At 43.3% G+C, this 19,673-nt stretch overlaps 1 protein-coding gene and 1 non-coding gene across 4 annotated transcripts in view; both read right to left on the bottom strand.

Annotated features, from left to right (window-relative positions):
- Positions 1-1,523: 1,523 nt before the first annotated feature.
- Positions 1,524-19,673, bottom strand: part of Pibf1 (progesterone immunomodulatory binding factor 1) — a 170,224-nt gene continuing 152,074 nt past the window's right edge. For all 3 annotated transcript variants that reach the window (XM_029468942.2, XM_021181399.3, XM_021181398.3), the window contains exons 17-18: positions 13,135-13,305; positions 1,524-1,882 (exon numbers count right to left, since the gene is read on the bottom strand). In XM_029468942.2, coding sequence (XP_029324802.1) covers positions 1,832-1,882; positions 13,135-13,305 — 222 coding nt within the window. In that variant the 3' untranslated portion in view covers positions 1,524-1,831. The remainder of the gene's footprint in view (positions 1,883-13,134; positions 13,306-19,673) is intronic.
- On the bottom strand, positions 3,697-3,803 carry LOC115029366 (U6 spliceosomal RNA). Its single transcript, XR_003834917.1, has one exon. It is a non-coding gene; the product is annotated as a U6 spliceosomal RNA (small nuclear RNA).

The raw sequence follows: 19,673 nt of genomic DNA, 5'->3' as shown, positions 1-19,673 counted from the left end.
CCTTGAACTCAGAAATCCACCTGCCTCTGCCTCCTGAGTGCTGGGATTAAAGGCATGCGCCACCACCGCCCGGAGGTAGGGACCATTCTTACATTTAGGCACTATTTTATAAAACATTCACCAGTGGGAGAGGAGGTAAGGGTTAAGAGGTCACAGATCATGGCACTATCCAAGAGGGAGGAAGTCATTTTAGGTCAAGCTGCTTTAAAAGCCTCCCCAAAAAACCAACCAACCTACCAATACTGGCCTCCCTCTGTCCTCCACCAAATGGTGCATGGTCTGGGGTGTGGCTCAGTTGCAGAATGCTTGCCCAACGTGAATGAAAAGAAACCCTGTGTTCAGTCCCCAGCACTGCATAAATCAAGTGTGATGGGGCATACTCGTAATCCAGCACTCAGGAGAGGAAAGAGGGTCAGAAAAACTCCAGGACAGCCTCGGGTTTGAGGCCAACCTGGGCTATGAGTTACCCTGCCTGCCTGCATGTCTATCTCTGTCTCTGTCTCTGTCACACACACACACACACACACACACACACACACACACACACCTCTCAAATGGTGCTGACATGTGCTAGTTTAGTCCTTATCAACATTCTAGGTATCCAATGTGAAATTATGTTGCTATCTGACCTGACAGGAAATTGGGAGAGTTACAAAATTCACAATTTCCTAAGCAGAGCATCCATCATCCGAGTGCAGTGGCACTAGACTTTGGTGCAGAGCCTTGCACTGCCTCACTGAGATACACTTCCAGCCCCCAAATAAGACCAATCTGTGTTTTTTTGGACTGGGATTTTAGGCATGCTCCCATACCTAGGGGAACATGTATGATAAGTCAGAACAAATCATATTACTTTCTTTCCCACTGAACAGCTATGTGGTTGCCACTGCACCATGACAAACAATGTTACGACTTGACAGCAAACTGAACAAACACCAGTGGAAAAGCAGACTTCTGTCAGATTTTACTGGCTAATGAGAATATGAGATATAAGAAGAAAGAGAAAACACCACAAAACACCAGAACTGAACCCACGTGGCATTTTCTCAGAAAACTGGGAATCGTTCTACTTCGAGATCCAGCTGTACCACTCCTGGGCATATACCCAATAAATGCTCCCCATACCACAAGGACACATGCTCACCTATGCTCACAGCAGCTTTATTCATAATAGCCAGAGACTAGAAACAACCTAGATGTCCCTCAGCTGAAGAAGGGATAAGAAAATGTGGAGCATCTCCCCCATGGAATACTACTCTGCTATTAAAAACACAGACATCATGAATTTTTCAGAAAAATGGTTGGAACTTGGGAAGGACATGCGTGGTAGGTACTCATTTCTAAGTGATATTAGCCATAAAGTGCAGGTACCATGCCACACTCCACAGACCAAGGAAGCGAAACAAGAAGGAAGGCACAGTGAGGATGCTCGGGTCTCCCTTAGAAGGGGAAATTAAATGGTGTAGCAGGCAGATGGAGGGAGGGAAAGCTATATTTATAAAAACTCTACAGTCTACTCAGGAGATGAAAGTAATTTATTTTATAACAAAATACATAAAACCACATATAAAGTATGACTATTTGTACCTTATATGTTGACTATACTAAAATTTGTTAATTTAACATTAGTTAAAATAAACATTAAGTTACTTATATTTGAAAATATCAAGTACATGATTGAAGTGAGCCTTTCTCCCCAGCAGACATTGCACTTCAGGAGTACATGATAACACAGGCCCACTCCAATGGAGAGCCAAGGGCCTGGCTGGAGATGCGGCGTGGATGGAGGGGCCTGGCTGGGTTAGGCTCCAGCTCTCTTCAACACCAAACACTAGGTCTTCATCTTCTGACTCTTGGGCCATTCTTGTGCTTCCCTTTTAGTCTGAAAATGAAGAAAAAAAAAAGCATATTAAATAAGTGATTCCAAGGAGGACGTGATGCAGAGGACGGCACACCCACCTGGGGTATCTTGTGTAAGCTAGACAAAACCCAAGTCTCTTTAATTCACGAAACAGCACGCATTAACAAAGCACATTTAGGTTAGGGCTTGCTGAGTACTTTGTAAGAAATGAGCTCCCACTTGGTTGATGTGGGGTCTTTTCATACTTTCACCTTCAGGTGGCAGGGCACCAGGCAATTCATGGCCACCTATGCCAGCCCAGCCCCTGGCTTCCCAGCTCCTTGCCTCAAGCCCAGGCATTACAGGGAAACTCAGGCAGGAAGAGTGAGAGAGAACTTGAGAGTGGGGAGAGCTTCAGGGAGGGCTGTCACTGCGCTGCCTTTGCTGAGGGCCTCTATGGAAGGCTCTGGAAGTGGAGAGAGACTGAGGTCATCTTTATTGAGCTTGGGTGAAATGAGGCTGAGCTGGTGAGGAGACCACAGGACTGTACACATTCCCCTGACTCAATAGGAAAGTTAACAGTTTATTTCAGGGGAAGAGCCACTGGGCTGGCTTTGAACTCATTATTCTAAGGATGATCTTGAAATCACGATCTTGCATCAGTTTCCTGAGTGCTGGGATTACTGGGAACACGAGTCAGTCCTTCCAATCTGATTTCGGTTATTTAGACTTTGTTTAGGGCAGGTTTTAGTACACAGCAGAACCAAAGGGCAGGCATAGATATGGCCCCCATTGCAACACATGCTGGTCTTGAACTCTAGCCAAAGATGGCATTAAACTTCTGATCCTACTTCCATCTCCTAACTGTTTGGATTATCCACATGAGCAATGCTCAAACCCAGGACTTCTTGAGCACTCGGCAAGCACTCTCCCAGTGAGCTGCCTCTTCTCCATACCCACATCCTTCTCCACAGTGAAGGCACATCTCTTATCGCTGCTGAAGGCCAGAGTGCATGCTAGAGTCACTGCTGATACAAATTCTTAGGTTTGGGGCAAATATTTAAAGATATGTCTTTAGAGTATTATACAGAACAATTTCAGTGTCCATAAGACATGCTCGTGGGAGAGAATGGACTATGTTTTTCTTATAATGTTTCTGGTGCTTAGCATTATTAGGACTGGCTTTGTAAAGTGGGTTGTGAGTTCTCTCCCTCCCTTACTTCTTCCTTTGGGACTAGGTCTTATATATTCTCGATTGGCTTTATACCAGCAAGCCCCAAATGGCCCTGAGCTTCTGATACACCTGTCTCCATTTCCCAAGTGCTGAAAATGTGGCGTGCTTTCTCTTATCCGATTTATGTGGAGGTGGAACCCAGGGCTTCCTGCATGCTAGGTAAGCACTCTTTTTTTTTTTTTTTTTTTTTTTTGTTTTTCGAGACAGGGTTTCTCTTTATAGCTCTGGCTGTCCTGGAGCTCACTTTGTAGACCAGGCTGGCCTCGAACTCAGAAATCCGCCTGCCTCTGCCTCCCGAGTGCTGGGACTAAAGGCGTGCGCCACCACGCCCGGCTTAGGTAAGCACTCTTACTAAATCTATCAAGTGAGTTACGCTCCCAACCCCCAAACTGGGAATTGTTTCTAAGTTTTCAAAGAGATGATGGAGAACTGTTAGAATTTCATTCTTAAACATTTGGTAGGGGCTGGTGAGATGGCTCAGTGGGTAAGAGCACTGACTGCTCTTCCAAAAGTCCAGAGTTCAAATCCCAGCAACCACATGGTGGCTCACAACCACCTGCAATGAGATCTGACACCCTCTTCTGGTGTGTCTAAAGACAGCAACAGTGTATTTATTTATTTATTTATTTTTGAACGCTTCACGAATTTGCGTGTCATCCTTGCGCAGGGGCCATGCTAATCTTCTCTGTATCGTTCCAATTTTAGTATATGTGCTGCCGAAGCGAGCACGTGTATTTATTTATAATAATAAATAAATCTTTGGGCTGGAGCAAGTGGGGTTGACCGAAAAATTCAATTCCCAACAATCACATGAAGGCTCACAACCATCTGTATAGTATAGTCACATACATAAAATAATAAATCTTAAAAAAAAAGGTTTGGTAGAATTTACTAGTTAAATAATTTGATTCTAGTTTTGTTTTGTCTTTTTTTTTTTTTTTTGTGTGACAGGGTTCCTCTGTGTAGCCCTGGCTGTCCTGGAACTCACTCTGTAGACCAGGCTGGCCTCAAACTCAGAAATCCACCTGCCTCTGTCTCCCAAGTGCTGGGATCAAAGGTGTGTGCCACCATTGCCTGGCTTTTGATTCTAGTTTTTGTTTGTTTTTGCTTTTTGTTTAAAGACAGGGTTTCTCTAATATAGTCTTGGCTGTCCTGGAACTTACTCTGTAGAGCATGCTAGCCTTAGATCTATTTATTTATTTTGTGAATGAGTGCAGTGTTATTGTCTTCAGGCACACCAGAAGAGGGCATTGGATTCCATTGCAGATGTTGTGAGCCACCACCATGTTGTTGCTGGGAATTGAACTCAGGACCTCTGGAAAAGGCAGCCAGTGCTCTTACCCCTGAGCCATCTCACCAGCCCCTACCATGCTAGTCTTGAATTCAGAGATCCACCTGCCTCTGCCTCCCAAATGCTGGGCTTAAAGGTGTGTGCCACCACTGCCTTGCCTTATTGTTTTGATAGATAGAAGTCTCAATTCACATTTTAAAAGACTTATTTTGTATATGTTTGTCTATGTGTAGATATGTGCACTTGAGTGTAGGTGCTGTGCAGGTCAGAGGTGTAGGCGGTAGAGATGGTTGCGAGCCACCTGATCTTGGGTCTTATGCTGAGCCATCTCTTCTGCTAGTTTCTGACTAGGTTTATTAACAGGAAGCAGACAGGGTTTGCAGGTGCAGAGAGGGAGAAGCTGGGTATTTAATTCCCTTCTCTTTTTGTCTGGCTATAGTCTGATAACAGCTAAGTCTATGACCACAACACTAGAGTTTCCATAGAAAGAAAGAGTATCATTCCTTAGGTCCTTTTGAGTCCTGGGAATGGCTCTAGCTTTGCACAGTTCCTGTCTGTTGCAGCATCACTTGGATTCCATGTGCTTGTGAGCAGCATTCTCTCCGACTGTGTCATAGCCCTTAAGGGTCCTTGAGTGTAGTCCTAGTCCTTATAGGGTGTTAGGAGAATAAATGGCACAATGCATGCTATCACTTAAACCTCAAGCCAGGTCCTCCATTGCCCCCTTTGCCCTTCCCCTCTGCTTTTCTGAGACAGCATTGGCTGTTAAGGTGAGACTGGTCTGTACCTGCTGGTCATCCTGCCTCAGGCCTCAGTTCAAAGTCATCCCTACTCTACCTGGCCTGCTCTGAACTTCAGGACTTCTTTTGGCGCTCATGGAAGCCTCTTCAAGGGTTACTGCTATTGAGATAGAGTTTCACATAGCCTGTGCAGGTCTCAAATTAGTTATGTTGTTGGACTGGTGATGCACCCAGCACTTGGAAAGCAGAGGTAGGGAGACCAAGAGCCAGAATGGACACATAGTGAGTTCAAGGCCAGCCTGTGCCACACCAGACCGTACCTTCCTCCCAAAGGAAGTATAACAAGAGCAGCCTTGTAGCTGAGGCTGGTTCGGAGATTCTGATCCTCATGCCCTCATTTCCTAAGTTCTAGGATCACAGTGCAGCCAGCAGGCCTGGTTTTAAGGACTGATTCCAGGGCTTCATGCCTGAGAGGCAAGTGCTCTACCCACTGAGCCACACACCCAGCCCCAGCCCTGGGCCTGACTCAGTCATTACAGGCGGTTACTTAATAAGCTGTGATTTCGCTGTGGGAAGTCATGAAATGATGTTCAATAAAGGGTGGTTTAATGAACACACATATCTCTACTGCTAACTTTTACTCTAACTGTGATCTATATTAGTGAGAGGATTTGGCAGCAGGCCTCATGTAAGACCAAGTTTTGAGACAGGTTAAAATTGGATATTAATTGGATTAAAAATTTGGATATCCAATTAATATTTCTTTAAAAAACCTTAAAGGTCAAGCAGATTGTTTCGAAACTTTTCTGATTAGGATTCAAGTCAAGCTTTAAAGATTACATTTTAAAATACTTTCTGTGTATTGTTGGCATTTCTAAGTATTAGAAAGAACTTAATTTTAAACTTATTTCTTGTAAGCTCCCCTCCACCCCACCCCACCCCAGTTTTTTGAGACAGGGTTTCTCCATGTCAAAGAGAACCCTGACTGTCCTGGACTCACTTTAGAGACCAGGCTGGCTTCGAACTCCCAGAGATCCACTCTGCCTCCAGAGTCCTGTCTGTGATCAAAGGTATGCACCACCACGCCCAGCTTGAAATTTTTTCTATACATTTTCTCCATATCTTGTTTCTGTTTGTTTTTTGAGACAGGGCTAATGGTGCATTTCTTTAATCCCAGCAATTGAAAAGTGGAGACAGGTGGATCTCTAGGAGTTCCAGGCTTAGTGATCTACACAGATTTCCAGGCCAGCAAAATCTACAAAGAGAGATCCTGTCTTAAAAGGGGGAAAAAAATAAAAAAGAAATAAAAGCAAGCCAGTCGCCAGCCAGCCTCCAGTACCCTCCCAACTCCCTGCAGTTCTTAAAATTCCACTTCTAACGGACTGGAAAGCATTATCCCACATTTCCTATCTTTCCTCATGGGGAGGGTCTGTCATCCAGTCTGTTCCTATACCTGTCAATTCTCCTCCTTCAATATATTGTGAATTCCTGTTGAATTGTGAAATAGATAACCGTGTTTCTGCTTCCCCAGGGCTGGAATTACAACCATGGACCACCATGCCCAGTTGAAACTATTTTTTTTTTAGAGATATAACATACATGAATGAATCTTGAAGACACTATACTGAGTAAAATAAACAGAAAGATAACTCTAAATTAGATAAATTCCTGTGAGCAGAGAGTAGAATGATGGTAACCAATGGCTGGAGGAGAAGGAAAGGGGAGTTATTTCATGGTAAGAATTTAGTTCTACAGGATGGAAAAAAATCCAGAGATTTTTCTTATAAGATTTTTCTTATAAGATTGTATATATTTAACACTACTAAGCTATACATGTAAAATGGTTAAGATGGCAGAATGCACATTTTGTATTACAATAGAGAAAAAAGGAAAGTGGAAGTTTTTAAACGAAACACGTTGAGATGGTCTTGGGGACACTATGCGCAATGCCAGCATTAGGAGGCTGAGGCAGGAGGATCAAGGAGAGCTCAAGGCTAGGGGCTGCCGATGCGATGCTGCTCTGCCTGTAGAGTGCTTGCCTGACACTAACAAAGCCTTGTGTGGTCCCCAGCACTAGCCAGGTACATCGGGAGTGGCAGTGCACCTGCAGCTTCAGCACTTGGCTGACAGAGACCCGAGGCTGTGCTCTACACAAGTGTCACATCATCCTTGGACCCCGAAGACCTTGGAGATGGGTGAGAAACATACATATTGGAAAATGTATTATTTCCTGATAGTTACTCGAATTGTTATATCATTCATATGTTTTGCTATATATTTTTTATTTTATAGCCTTCTATACTTAACAGCAAAGGTGTTTTTACTTGGAATACTGCCATTTAAAAATTCCCCCAAGGTCTGGGTGGTGGTGGCTTACATCTTTACGTCTTCATGTCGGGTGGATCTCTGAGTTCGAGGCCAGCCTGGTCTAGAGAGTAAATTTCAGGACAGGGCTATACAGAGAGAAGCCTTGTCTGGGAAAGAAGGAAACAGAATCCCTCCATGTGGTGAGTACGGTGGCTCATGTCTGTCATCCCAGCACTGAGGCAGGGGTTCTGCTAAGAGTTTGAGGCCAGCCTGCTCTTCACAGTGAGTTTAAAGCTAACTATAAAATGACACCCTATCTTAAAAACCAAAGTACCAAACCAAAGCAAGCCAAACCAAACTAAGCCTTCCTCAGTACTATACACAGGGCAGGATGGTGCGAGCCCATTCCCACAGATCTTGGGCAGGCTCAAGCATGGCCTTTTCAAGAGGCTAGACCTTCTCAACCCTCCATCCTTCCTACAGAATATACCATGCTTTTACATCCTGTATAGTTAGTTCGATGTGTCTTGCAGGAAGGGTCTTACTATGGAGCCTAGACTCCTTGAAATGGCAAGCCTCCTACCTCTGCCTTCTGAGTGCTGGGACTTCAGCACATCAGGCCTAGCTCTTTACCATAGCTCTGGATTTCAGGCAAACCCAGGGCCTGGTGCATGCTGGGTTAATGCTCTACCACGGAGCTCCATCCCCGCCTGCGTGAGACACATGAAAGCTGCATAAACGTGAGGAGTTCCTGTGTAATGTCTCAGTATGTAACGGTACAATGTTCAAATCAGAGTGAGTCCCTTATAATGCTTATGGTGAAAAGAAGAAACTTCAGTCTATTTTTGTATGTTGACTTCTAGTTTATCTCCCTCCATCTGCAGTGCAAACAGGGGTTTTCTAACCCACCGGCCTATACTATTACTTAGCACAAAGGAAATGAAGGGATGTGGCGCGGATCTGCTACAGCAGACACTGCTCAGTTCTATGTGAGTCTGGGCGCGAGGTTTGAGCGTTGCTACACAGTGTCTCTCCTAGGTCATATGAAAGAGCATACAGGACAATTGGGCTAGGTCACGGCTGGAGCTAAACCAGGAAGCATGCTCCTTTACCAGAAAGACAATGTACCATTCTAAGCAACAGTCCAATCAGGAGGGCACAGAAGTACCACATTCAGTTGTGTGAAATGACACTCATTTTTATTTAGACCCTATGTAGCCCTCCCTGGCCAGCCTGGAATTTTCGAAAATCCTTTTACCCCTACCTCTCAACTGTTGGCATAAACATGTGGGATTACACTGTATTCAATCCCAGTTATCACCCAAAGATGTGCATGTTGGGGCCTTCCATGGGTGAACTGTTTTCTTCTGATTGTGTGTGTATCACCTAAGCTGGCCTTGAACTTGTGACCAGGCACCCCTGCTGCAATGACAGGTGTGTATCATCATGTCTGCTATTGGGAAACGTCTGCCTTTGCTCACATATTAATTATAATTTATGCTACTTTGTACTTCATTAGGATTGAATACATGATTTCTTATCTACCTAACATCTTATTCTCATTTGTTACTACCAAAATGTGAACAAGTGCCAAGTGAGTAACGGTAGCTTCGATAGGTTGATTTGATTCATGAAATGATGAAGTCTTCATTTCCAGATAGTTCAGCTAGTGATGTGCTATTACTAGTACACTAGCGAAGCTTGAACTTCGAGAAATTCTATTAGAGTGGATTATAAGTTTCTAATCTATTACCAACTCTTGATTAATATGAAGTGATTAGTATAACATGGACCATCGGTTAACAGGTGTGCCCATGGTCTGTTTGTATATGGGTTAGATACCAAATTAGATATTTTAAAAGAAATAAACAATATAAAGAAATATAAATGCAATATACTAGAGAATGGGTGTGGTTCACAAAGGCAAATTATTCACTGATGGACCCTTTAAAAACTTTTCTAACTCTGAACAGACCATGGATAACATTTTTGGGCATAATGATTCAGATATACAAGTAGCTATTCTTTATTTTCCATTTTAGATAAACAGCGGAATCTCTTTTATTCTACCATCCTAATAGTTTTTGGCCCTTCAACCATACAATGGCGCTATGTGTAACTAAGTTTGATATGCCTCCTTCAGTTATTAACACAATTAACCTTTTAAGTAAGAAGAATCCCTGGACCCTGCCCAAAGAGAGGTTTCTGAGATCCACCGCCCCTGCCGCCTGAGTGCTGGGATTAAAGGCGTGTGCCATCCCTGCCTGGCAGAGAGGCCTTATTTTAAATTCACCACTCACATAAGTTCTTTCAGATGAAGCCAATTTCCATTTATTTATGTATGTAGCATTACTGAGACATACTTAATGATTATCTTTTATTACTGTGAACACTGCCTTAATTATTATGTACTTGTACTTGCTTAAGCTAATTATATTTATAATTTTATAGAGAAACAGTACAAATTAATAAAAATACTTTAATTGGTACAATGTTAACAGGTCCCCAAGTAAACTACTCCACCTTCTGTAAGGCAACAGAGAGCTGCTGTAGAAACACAGACCAGATTAACCGGGGCTCCCAGAAGTAACTCATTAGTCCCAGGGGGGGCTTGGAGACGATCAACTGATAAGACAAAAACCTTTGTGTCATCCAGACGTAGCCAGCTAAGGCATTAATCTATAACTCGGGGATTCTAACACAGTAAGAAAGTTTGTTAAAATGAGAAGGAAGAGTGACTGATAAAAGCAGACAAAGTAAGCCTGCTGGATTACTGCTGGCATCCAGAAAAAGAGCTGGAGATTAAGACTCTATTAGTGTTTAACCAGCACAACTTCTAAGGAAGGGAAGACTGTGTTTAGTAGACATAATTACTCTGTTTTCCAACGCTACAGGCTAGGGCGCAATTACGGATTTCTAAGGCTTCACAGGTAGAGCCCAACTTCAAGGAGTTCCAGTAGGTCTGGGTTTATACGGACAGAACACGAGACTGTCTGGGATCATTTGTCCCTTATTCCCTCATCCCAAGCTCACTCAGAAATCTATTTCAAAGGGCTTAAGACTAAACTATATATGGAAGAGCCTAGAGTAGTATTTCTAACTTTAGAAATAAAAATTAAGTCGTTCTTTTTTCTCAGATAGGTTCTATCATTGTGTAGTCCAGGCTGGACTGAAACTCACTATATAATTCATGCTGGCCTCAAACTTAAGGCTAGTCTCCTGCCTCAGCCTCCCGAAGGCTGAGAACACAGGTGGGAGCTAGCACGCCCAGCTGAGCTGCGGGTTTCTGAGTGAGAGACTCCCATGGGTGTGGCTAGCTGCGCAGGCACTGCTGACTCTGTTGCAGATGCCTCGCTTCCCAGAGTTTAGTTCCCTACTAAGAAAAGAGCGCTGTTTTAGGAGCTTCTTAGGAGAGAAAGAACTGATTTCTTCCCCGACAGCAAGTGTGTGCTGACGCAGTGGCTGTGCAAAGAATGTACAGAAGGTGTCTTGAGACAAAGGGCCATGGTGATGTCAGAGGCAGGAAGGACCTATGAGCATGCTCAATGGATGGGGTGGGGGGCGCACAGTGCCCCCGGCTGCCCCTTAAGGAGAGTGCTCAGAGGACTTGCAGTTCTCCTTGGCCCACATTTCTGTGACATGGACCCTTATAGTAGGGCTCATTTGTCTGCTGTAGACTGAAGGTCTCTGTCATCTTCAATGGGAAGCTAAAGCATGCTTGCATCTGTAAGCCCAGCATCTGCAGGCAGACAGGCATGGGGTTGGAGGCTAGTCCAGCAAAGCCTATCTGTGAGACCTTTCTCAACAGCCAAGGGCTGGAGCTAGAGCTCAGAGTGGAATCCTTACCACACACAATCGAAAGGAGTTTCAGGCCCTAGCACAGGAGGAAGAAGGAGCTTAGGTTACATAACCACAAAATAGCTTCCATACCACTGATCTTGAGAGGCCAGGTCTGAGTGTGTAAGGAGAAGGCTGGGGTCACAACTCCTGTGCTCAACTCGTTTTTATAAGCATCTAGAGGACTTAATTTCTTTTTAAAGTTCAAGGGCTCACTGAACTAGAATATCAACTTGCTATCTTTTTTTTTTTTTAAGATTTATTTTATGAATGTGAGTACACTGTAGCTGTCTTCAGACACACCAGAAGAGGGCATCTGATCTCATTACAGATGGTTGTGAGCCACCATGTGGTTGCTGGGATTTGAACTCAGGACCTCTGGAAGAGCAGTTGGTGCTCCTACCTGCTGAGCTGTCTCTCCAGCCCTTTGGGCAACCATCTTGAAGTAATTGCCCTGTCTGTTGCCTCCTTTTGACTTCTTTTTATATTATTTGCTGAAACACATAAATTTCAATATTTCCTAAAGTGCTTTCTATACACGTCTCCATCCCTGTCTTCAAGTCAGGACTTTTACTCCACACTTCAGGCTGGCTTCCAGTTCACCATGTGGGTAAGGCTGGCCTTGAATTCCCGAGTGACCTTATTCTGCCTGCCACATTCTGGGAGGACAGGTGCGCTCTCCAACGCCCTTGTTGGTTTTTGGCTATCCAACCCCTTTACATTTTATTTTAAACATTATCTTCACGTTTTTCCTCTCTTTTCTCCCTTATCTTCGTCGCCCTCTTTGCTCCCTTCCCCTAAATAATCCTCTCTCACGTGGAAAAAAAATATTTTGAAAGCCGGGCGTGGTGGCGCGCGCCTTTAATCCCAGCACTTGGGAGGCAGAGGCAGGAGGATTTCTGAGTTCGAGGCCAGCCTGGTCTACAAAGTGAGTTCCAGGACAGCCAGGGCTACACAGAGAAACCCTGTCTCGAAAAACCAAAACCAAAAAACAAAACAACAAAAAAAATTTTTTGAGATAGGGTCTCATCAAAGTTGAGCACACTGGTTTAGAACCTACAATTCCCCTGCCCAAGCCTCCGAAGTGTCTGAGAAGGCAAGCACATACTGGTTAGCATGGGCTGTGTTTAGAGAGACTCAGAAGACAACATTTTATAATCAACAGGAGCAGTGCTATTTTCTACTCTTTTTACTGTTATGCAAATTAAAAATGATTCTCTGGGGAGGCCACTCATTGGGTAAAGTGCTTGTCTATCTGTCTGTCTGTCTGTCTGTCTCTCTCTCTCTCTCACACACACACACACACACACACACACACACACACACACACACACACGCGCGCGCGCGCACGCACACAGGGTGATCTGAGTTTGGACTCCTGGCATCCACTACAGCTGGATGCAGTGGCACAAGTCTAGAAGCTCAGGGTCCTGGCATGAGATGGGAGGTGGAGACTGAAAAACCCCGGGAAGCTTGAGGGCCTGGAGCAATCAACAAGAGCCCCAACGTTGTCTTCCAACCCCTCATGTGTATGTGGCTCACGTGGCCCCAGTGAACATGCACAGACACAGCCACATCGAGTTCATACCCAAAATGCAAAAATCAGGCAGAATAATTTTCTGAGTCCCTTGTAATTTGTTCCTATAGGTGGGAGAAGGAAAAATGTAGACTTAGGATAATTTCTAAGCAAGTTCCATATGCTAATTAGAAACATAAAATCCAACTCTCATCTAATGTATACATTTAGAAAATAGATTAATATAGACATTGCTAGACCTTTGCATAATACTATCCAAATTAGTTTAAAAGAAATATGATTGAGAAGAAAAAATATATTTAGTGAGAAGCAGAGCTTACAATTCTAAATGTTTTTAGCTGTACTTACAAAGAGCGTTGGCTTGGGTATAAATATATTCTCTTCATGTTCTCTCGGCATATTCAACATCTTTGCTTGACTTTCTGTCACACTTTTTGATTCCATTTTCGTAAGAAATAAGTTGTTCTCAGAATGTTTACTACACATATTAATGATGATCTGCTTCATAGCTGCAAATTCCTGTTGATATGTGAAAACAAGAAAGCAGTAAGTATGATTTTGGCAGACAGACTAATAATGATTGACATTAAAGCATTACTTTAAGTGCATGAAATATTTGAATAATTATACCATACATAAGGAAAGTTGTGAAAGTAAAACACTAATGTATAACAGTAATGGACAGGATTCTTTTTTCTTCTTTTTCTTCTTTTTTTTTTTTTTTTTTTGTTTGTTTTTCGAGACAGGATTTCTCTGTGTATCCCTGGCTGTCCTGGAACTCACTTTGTAGACCAGGCTGGCCTTGAACTCAGAAATCTGTCTGCCTCTGCCTCCCGAGTGCTGGGATTAAAGGCGTGCGCCACCACGCCCGGCTCAGGATTCCTAAAATAGTAAATATGACATTACTTTTAGCGTTATAACTAACTTTTTTGTTTGTTTTGAGACAGGATTTCTCTGTACAACAGGCCTGGGCGTTCTGGAACTTACTCTGTAAACCAGGCTGGTCTTGAACTCAGAGTGACCTGTGCTCTGCTGGTGGTTGCTAGTTCTTCTGTATATTAGAGTCACACACGAAGCTTCAACAAATACCCCATGATGGGTGTGTGTCACAGGTATAGATGGTGACACAATTGCTGTGGAATGCATCTGGAGTTCTACTGCAGTGTTCTGCAGATTTTTGTTGAGTAGATGGGTTAATTATTCTTTAATTGCTAGAAATGGAACCCAGGCCTTGTGCATGGCAGGCAGTCTTAGCCTGATGAGGTTCTCCTCCATCTTAGGCCATCCAGACATACTACCTTGTCAAGTCGGAACTGAAGGAGGTGGAGAAGGAACACAGAAGAGGTCTGTGACGGCGAATTCAGTCAGTCAGTTTCACACAGCTTTAGCACTGCTTTAGCTGTAGGTTTACACATGGAAAACGGAGATGGCTGGAGTTGCCATTTCTCATTTTTCCCGCCCTGGGGATTGAGTCCAGGTCCTGGCGCATGCCAGCCCCAGGTACTTCACCACTAAGCTACACCTCATCCTGCCAAGTTGCCTTTCCAAATTATTTATTTCTTTACTTATTTGAGACAGTGCTGTGCTATAGTGTCATTACTTTGTAGCCCAGGATGGCCTGGAACTCAAGACAGTCCTAGTGCTTCACACTGTTGGGATTTTTGTTTGTTTGTTTTTTGAGACAGGGTTTCTCTGTGTAGCCCTGGCTGTCCTGAAACTCACTCTGTAGACTAGGCTGGCCTCAAACTCAGAAATCCGCCTGCCTCTGCCTCCTGAGTGCTGGGATTAAATGCGTGCGCCCCCATGCCCGGCTACACTGTTCGGATTTTAAGCACACGTCACTTGGATTTTAGTTTGCCTTTTGAGTGAAAAATTAATTATGCTGAACTCTGAAGAATTTAGAGTGAACTTACAACCACATCCTTTCAAGCCTCTGACTTTCCTCACAGCCAGTCTTTGGCTAGTGGATGCTTATGATTACTAAAACCGATACATCAAACCCAAATACCTGGAGAAATGGTGAGCAACCTCATTTATCTGTAGAATAATGGTGGGCTCTGCTCTAGGCAATTCTTTCCTTCATGCCAACACATAAAACTTAGGGCAATAGAAGGATGCCTTGCTCCCTGCTACTGATCTGTTTACAGACGTCAGCGCTGTGTCAGAGCAAGTCCCTACAGGCCTCTCTTTTCTGGCTGTCATTAGTTCTATTTAGAACCACCTAGCTGGAGTAGATATTTTAAAACAGACTGTGGGGTTTGAGCCACGCTGCCTTCCTAACTCCGGGGCCAGGGGAGGAGCTGGAACCCATAGAGCTGGAGTCCTTCCTTTCTCCTTTCTGCAGTGCCTAAAACACACAAGACAGCGCAAACACAATCACAATGATCGGGGCCGTTCTGGAACCGTTTTGCTTCCAAGATCGTCTTATTTAATTGATGGTAAAGAATGCAGCACTGATTTATTCAATCGCAACAGATTTTACTTTATTTTTTTTTTTCCCTTTGACAAGGTCTCTGATAGCCCAGGCTGGCCTCTAATTTTCTTTGTAGGCGAGGATGATTTTGGACTTTTGATCCCCCTGAATGCTGGAATTACAGGCTTGTACCACCTGCTTCTGTGGTTATGTGTTTATGGACAGCACCCAGTGCTTTGTGTAGCCAGGCAGACTTTTTACCGACTGAGCTACAGCCTCAGCCTCACGGACAGCTGAGCTTTTGCGCTACTCAATGGGAAAGGGAAAAGGGCGTTTCCCTGGTCAGTCCAAACCCCAGTCTCTCTTTTGCGTTTGCTGGTGTATACAGAAGCAGGCTCAAGAAACAGATTTTCCTTGATGTTGATCAGATGATTAAAAGGGAGATCAATGTCTTTGTTTCACCTAGACTATGATTAGCACAATTTGGGAAGCTAAGATCACAGTGCCACTTTCATCTGAGAGCATAACAGTAGTAACATGGTCTCTGAAATCCAGAAAGAACACTTTAAAAGCAGCCTAATAAAATTCCTATTAGGATCACATTGTTACTGTGCACACCAGAATAATGCTTACAAGATATTTCTCAGCTCTTTCATTTTTGGCTTATATGCTGAGTCCTTAACATATTAACATATAGCAACATACATTTTTTACTACTTACACATATACATATATACATGATGTTTATTTCAAATAGTGGCTCATTGTATATCCTTGGTGGGCCTGGAACTTGCTATGTACAATAGGCTGACCTTTAACTCACAGCTCTCTGACTCTGCACTAAAAAAACTAACAAATTAATTACTTGTGTGTATGCACACACTAGAGGCCATGCTCGTGCTATGGTTTGTGTGTGGAGGTCCTGACAATGAATTTAGGTTCTTAGGCTTGGCAGCAAGTGCCTTTACATGCTGAGCCATCTTGCTGGCCCCTGGATTCTTTCTCTAATACTTTACCAATACTCAAAGCCATGGCAGTTATTTAGGCTCATTTTTTAGAGACAAGGTCTTACTATGTATTAAGTGTCTCAGGGCTAGCCAGGCTGATGCGGAACTCGCTATGTAGACAAACACGGCTTTCGACTTGTCTAGTTTCTTTTGCCTCTGTTGAGTACACCAGGCTTTAAATTTCTACTTGTACTTGACTTTTTTTTTTTTTTTATAAAAAGTTTTTCTTTTCATACTTTCTGCATTTTTCTTGTCTCACAGATGGAAAGTGCTAAGCAGTGTCTTCTTATTGTTAGCTGTTTTTGTTTTTGTTTTGTTTTGTTTTGGACAGGGTCTAATATAAGCGTAGGTTTCCCTGCCTCAAATTCAACTGTGAATTTAAGGCTGATTTTAAACTTCTCTGACCTTCCTGCCTCTCTCTCACAAACACAGAGATGAAAAGCATATTCTACAGTGCCTGGCTCATAATTATGCTGTTTTTTGAGATTATTTTAAATTTTTGTAAATATTAGTTTTTAAAAAAAGATTTGTTTATTTTATGTATGTGAGTACACCGTAGCTGTCTTCAGACACACTAGAAGGGGGCATCGGATCCCATTACAGATGGTTGTGAGCCACCATGTGGTTGATGGGAATTGAACTCAGGACCTTGAGAAGAGCAGTCGGTGCTCTTAACCACTGAGCCATCTCTCCAGCCCTTTCCCTGTCTGTGGTTTTGAAGCATGGTTTTATGGTGTGGTTCAGGATAAATGAGGATGTTCTGCATAACCCAGACTGGGCTCAGGATCTTTTTGCTTTCGCTTTCTGAGGGCTAGGATTATAGGCTTACACACTAACATTAGTTAACGGGACACATTTTCTACTGACTACTGTTAGAACTGACTCCTTACTGTTATTCTGAAACTTATTTTATTGGGTATATTGGCAAGTTTTATCTTCTATCTTTTCCTCCCCTCCTTTCCTCCCTCTCTCCCTCCCTCCCCCTCCCTCTTTCTGTTCCTTCCTTCCCTCCTTCCCACCCCAAGACAGGGTTTCTCTGTGTAGCCCTGGTTGTCATGGAACTTGAACTCAGAGATCCCCCTTCCCCTGCCTCCCAAGTACTGGGATTAAAGGCGTGTGCAAACCACCACCACCGACTGGCTGTTGTATCCTCTCTTTTAAGGCCTCAGCCAGAGGATAAGATGACTCTGACTAGGTCAGAGTCAGCTGTCTCTATTGTGTAGGCTTCAGGACTCCAGAGCTTGGCAGCAGTAGTTTTGGCCCACTGAATCATCCCACCAGCCCAGTTTTATTCTTTCGTGGAATCATTTCTTTCTCTATTACCTGTCAATAGACACATATTCATTCCCTAACCCTGATCTTTCTAATCTTTTCAAGTCCTGTTCTATTATGTAGCTCAGGCTGGATGTGGAGTTTCTGTGTAGTCCAGGCTGGTATGAAACTCTTGATCCTCCTGTCTCTGCCTCCCTGATGCTGGAATTACCGGTGTGTATAACCTCATCTGGTTTACTTTATTAATTTTCTCAGTGTCATGGGGAAAGTATTGTGCTTTCACAGTATAACTTCTATGTCATATAAATCAAGTTTATGAAGACTATGAGGTATCGGATGGGTGTGCACCATGTTAGCCAAACGTCATGCCTTGGTTTTAGCATCTCTGGAAACCATCACAAAGCTGTGTTCATTGCTTATGTTTTGGAAAGATTACTTTCTGCAGTCTCTCTGAAGAAGCGAATGTTAGTAGTTGGCACTTTCGTTCCCGTCCCAGTGGCTCATCACCCCCCACATCAGGGAGGCGGTGTGTCTGTCAGCTGTGAAGATGTGCTTGGTGCTGTACCTTTCCCTCTTGTCCTTATAGTTTCTAATTTTGATTTCTAATTTATGAATGAAGTAAAGTTTACATGGTTTCTTTTGGGTCTTAGGGGCTGTTTGCTAGAATGACAAGGTTCATCTGAAACAGATGGTTGAAAAAAATCAATATCGCCATTTGTGTGGGCACGATGATCTTTCTAGCACATCTCACTCTAGGGCAGACCTCTTCCCAAAGAGTGAGTGTCCCTTCATTCTGTCTAACTCTAGCTCATTCTTGGCTGATGATTAATTTAGAAAGGCATTTCTGAAAATAAAATAAAAAAAAACACCCTTCTGTTTTTCTGGCATGTAAAGTACATACAATGATTATAATTAGGAGAATGAATGGGGCATTCGCTACATTAACAAATGAAGAACTATTTGATTACACAAATAAAACTAAGGCTAAATCAAAGATAAACCAAAACAAAAAACCCTATCTAGTAAGCTAGGTATGGCATCAATCCTGACCACTTAAGATGCTAAGGAAGGAAGACTGAGAATTCAAGCCCAGCCTGAGTCACCTTTGGAGATCCCCCTTTCCCCCCAAAACACCCCCTGCAGCACAGCACTCTAGAATGCTGCGCAGAGTGAACGCTGAAGAGCTGCTTATGACATTACTGATGTTGGTGACTGTTACTGCCCAATCTCTGAGAAACTGCTCTCTTGAATCCTAAAGCACACATCTTGGTCACTTACTATTAAGGATCCACACAGAGCGGTGGCATGTTAGCACAGCTCAACTGCCGAGCAGCTGCTTAACGGTATTGCATAGCTGATGCCAATAAATTGCTCAAAGTTGTAAACTCTGCAAAGATGTTGGCAAGGAGACACATAGATAGCATTTCTCGATGAAAATAGCTCTGACAAGTATAATACAAACTATGTGCTCCCCTGGAGTACAAGGAAGTGCTTTTATATATGAGCAACGACATGTCAGGACCAACAGGCTAGACAATTCTGTACATCTTTGGCTTTAGGTTATACAGGGTAGAAATCAACCTGGCTTTAAGTCAAGAACATACTTTGCATAAATTTCATTTGAAGGTATATTTTAACTTATATTGTACATTTTCATTTACTTGGATTTTTTGAGGCATGGTCTTTCTACGTAACTGTAGAGGATCTCAAACTCACAGTGTAGCCCAGGCTAACTGTAAACTTGTGGCAATCAGTCTGCCTCGGCTTCAGTATCTCCAGCGCTGGGATTATACCTGTGAACCATCATGCCTTCTTTTAAAAGGAAAGCATTTTGCTTTAGAAAATTTCAAAGACAGGAAGGTGGGCCAGCTGGCCATAGTGGTGCATGCTCTTAATCTAAGCCCCTAAGAGGCAGAAGCAGGTGGATCTCTGTGAGTTCAAGGCTAGCCTGGTCTACACAGTGAGTTCCAGAGAGCTAGAGCTATGTAGTGAGACCCTGTCTCAAAACCAAAAACCAAACCAAAACACCAACCAAGGAACCTATCAACAATCAAGGAAGCAACAAAAAGGAAATAAAAAGTAGAAATTGGTCTAGAAAGATGGCTCAGTGGGTAAAGGCACTTGCTGCTAAACCTGAGGTCCTAGCTTTGATTTGAAAGACCCACAAGGTGGAAGGAGATAACCAACACCCACAA

The sequence above is a fragment of the Mus caroli genome, unplaced genomic scaffold (genome assembly GCF_978045245.1).
Source record: "Mus caroli unplaced genomic scaffold, Mus_caroli_1 scaffold_12, whole genome shotgun sequence".
Taxonomy (NCBI): domain Eukaryota; kingdom Metazoa; phylum Chordata; class Mammalia; order Rodentia; family Muridae; genus Mus; species Mus caroli.
This window is presented reverse-complemented; position numbering and strand designations above follow the sequence as displayed.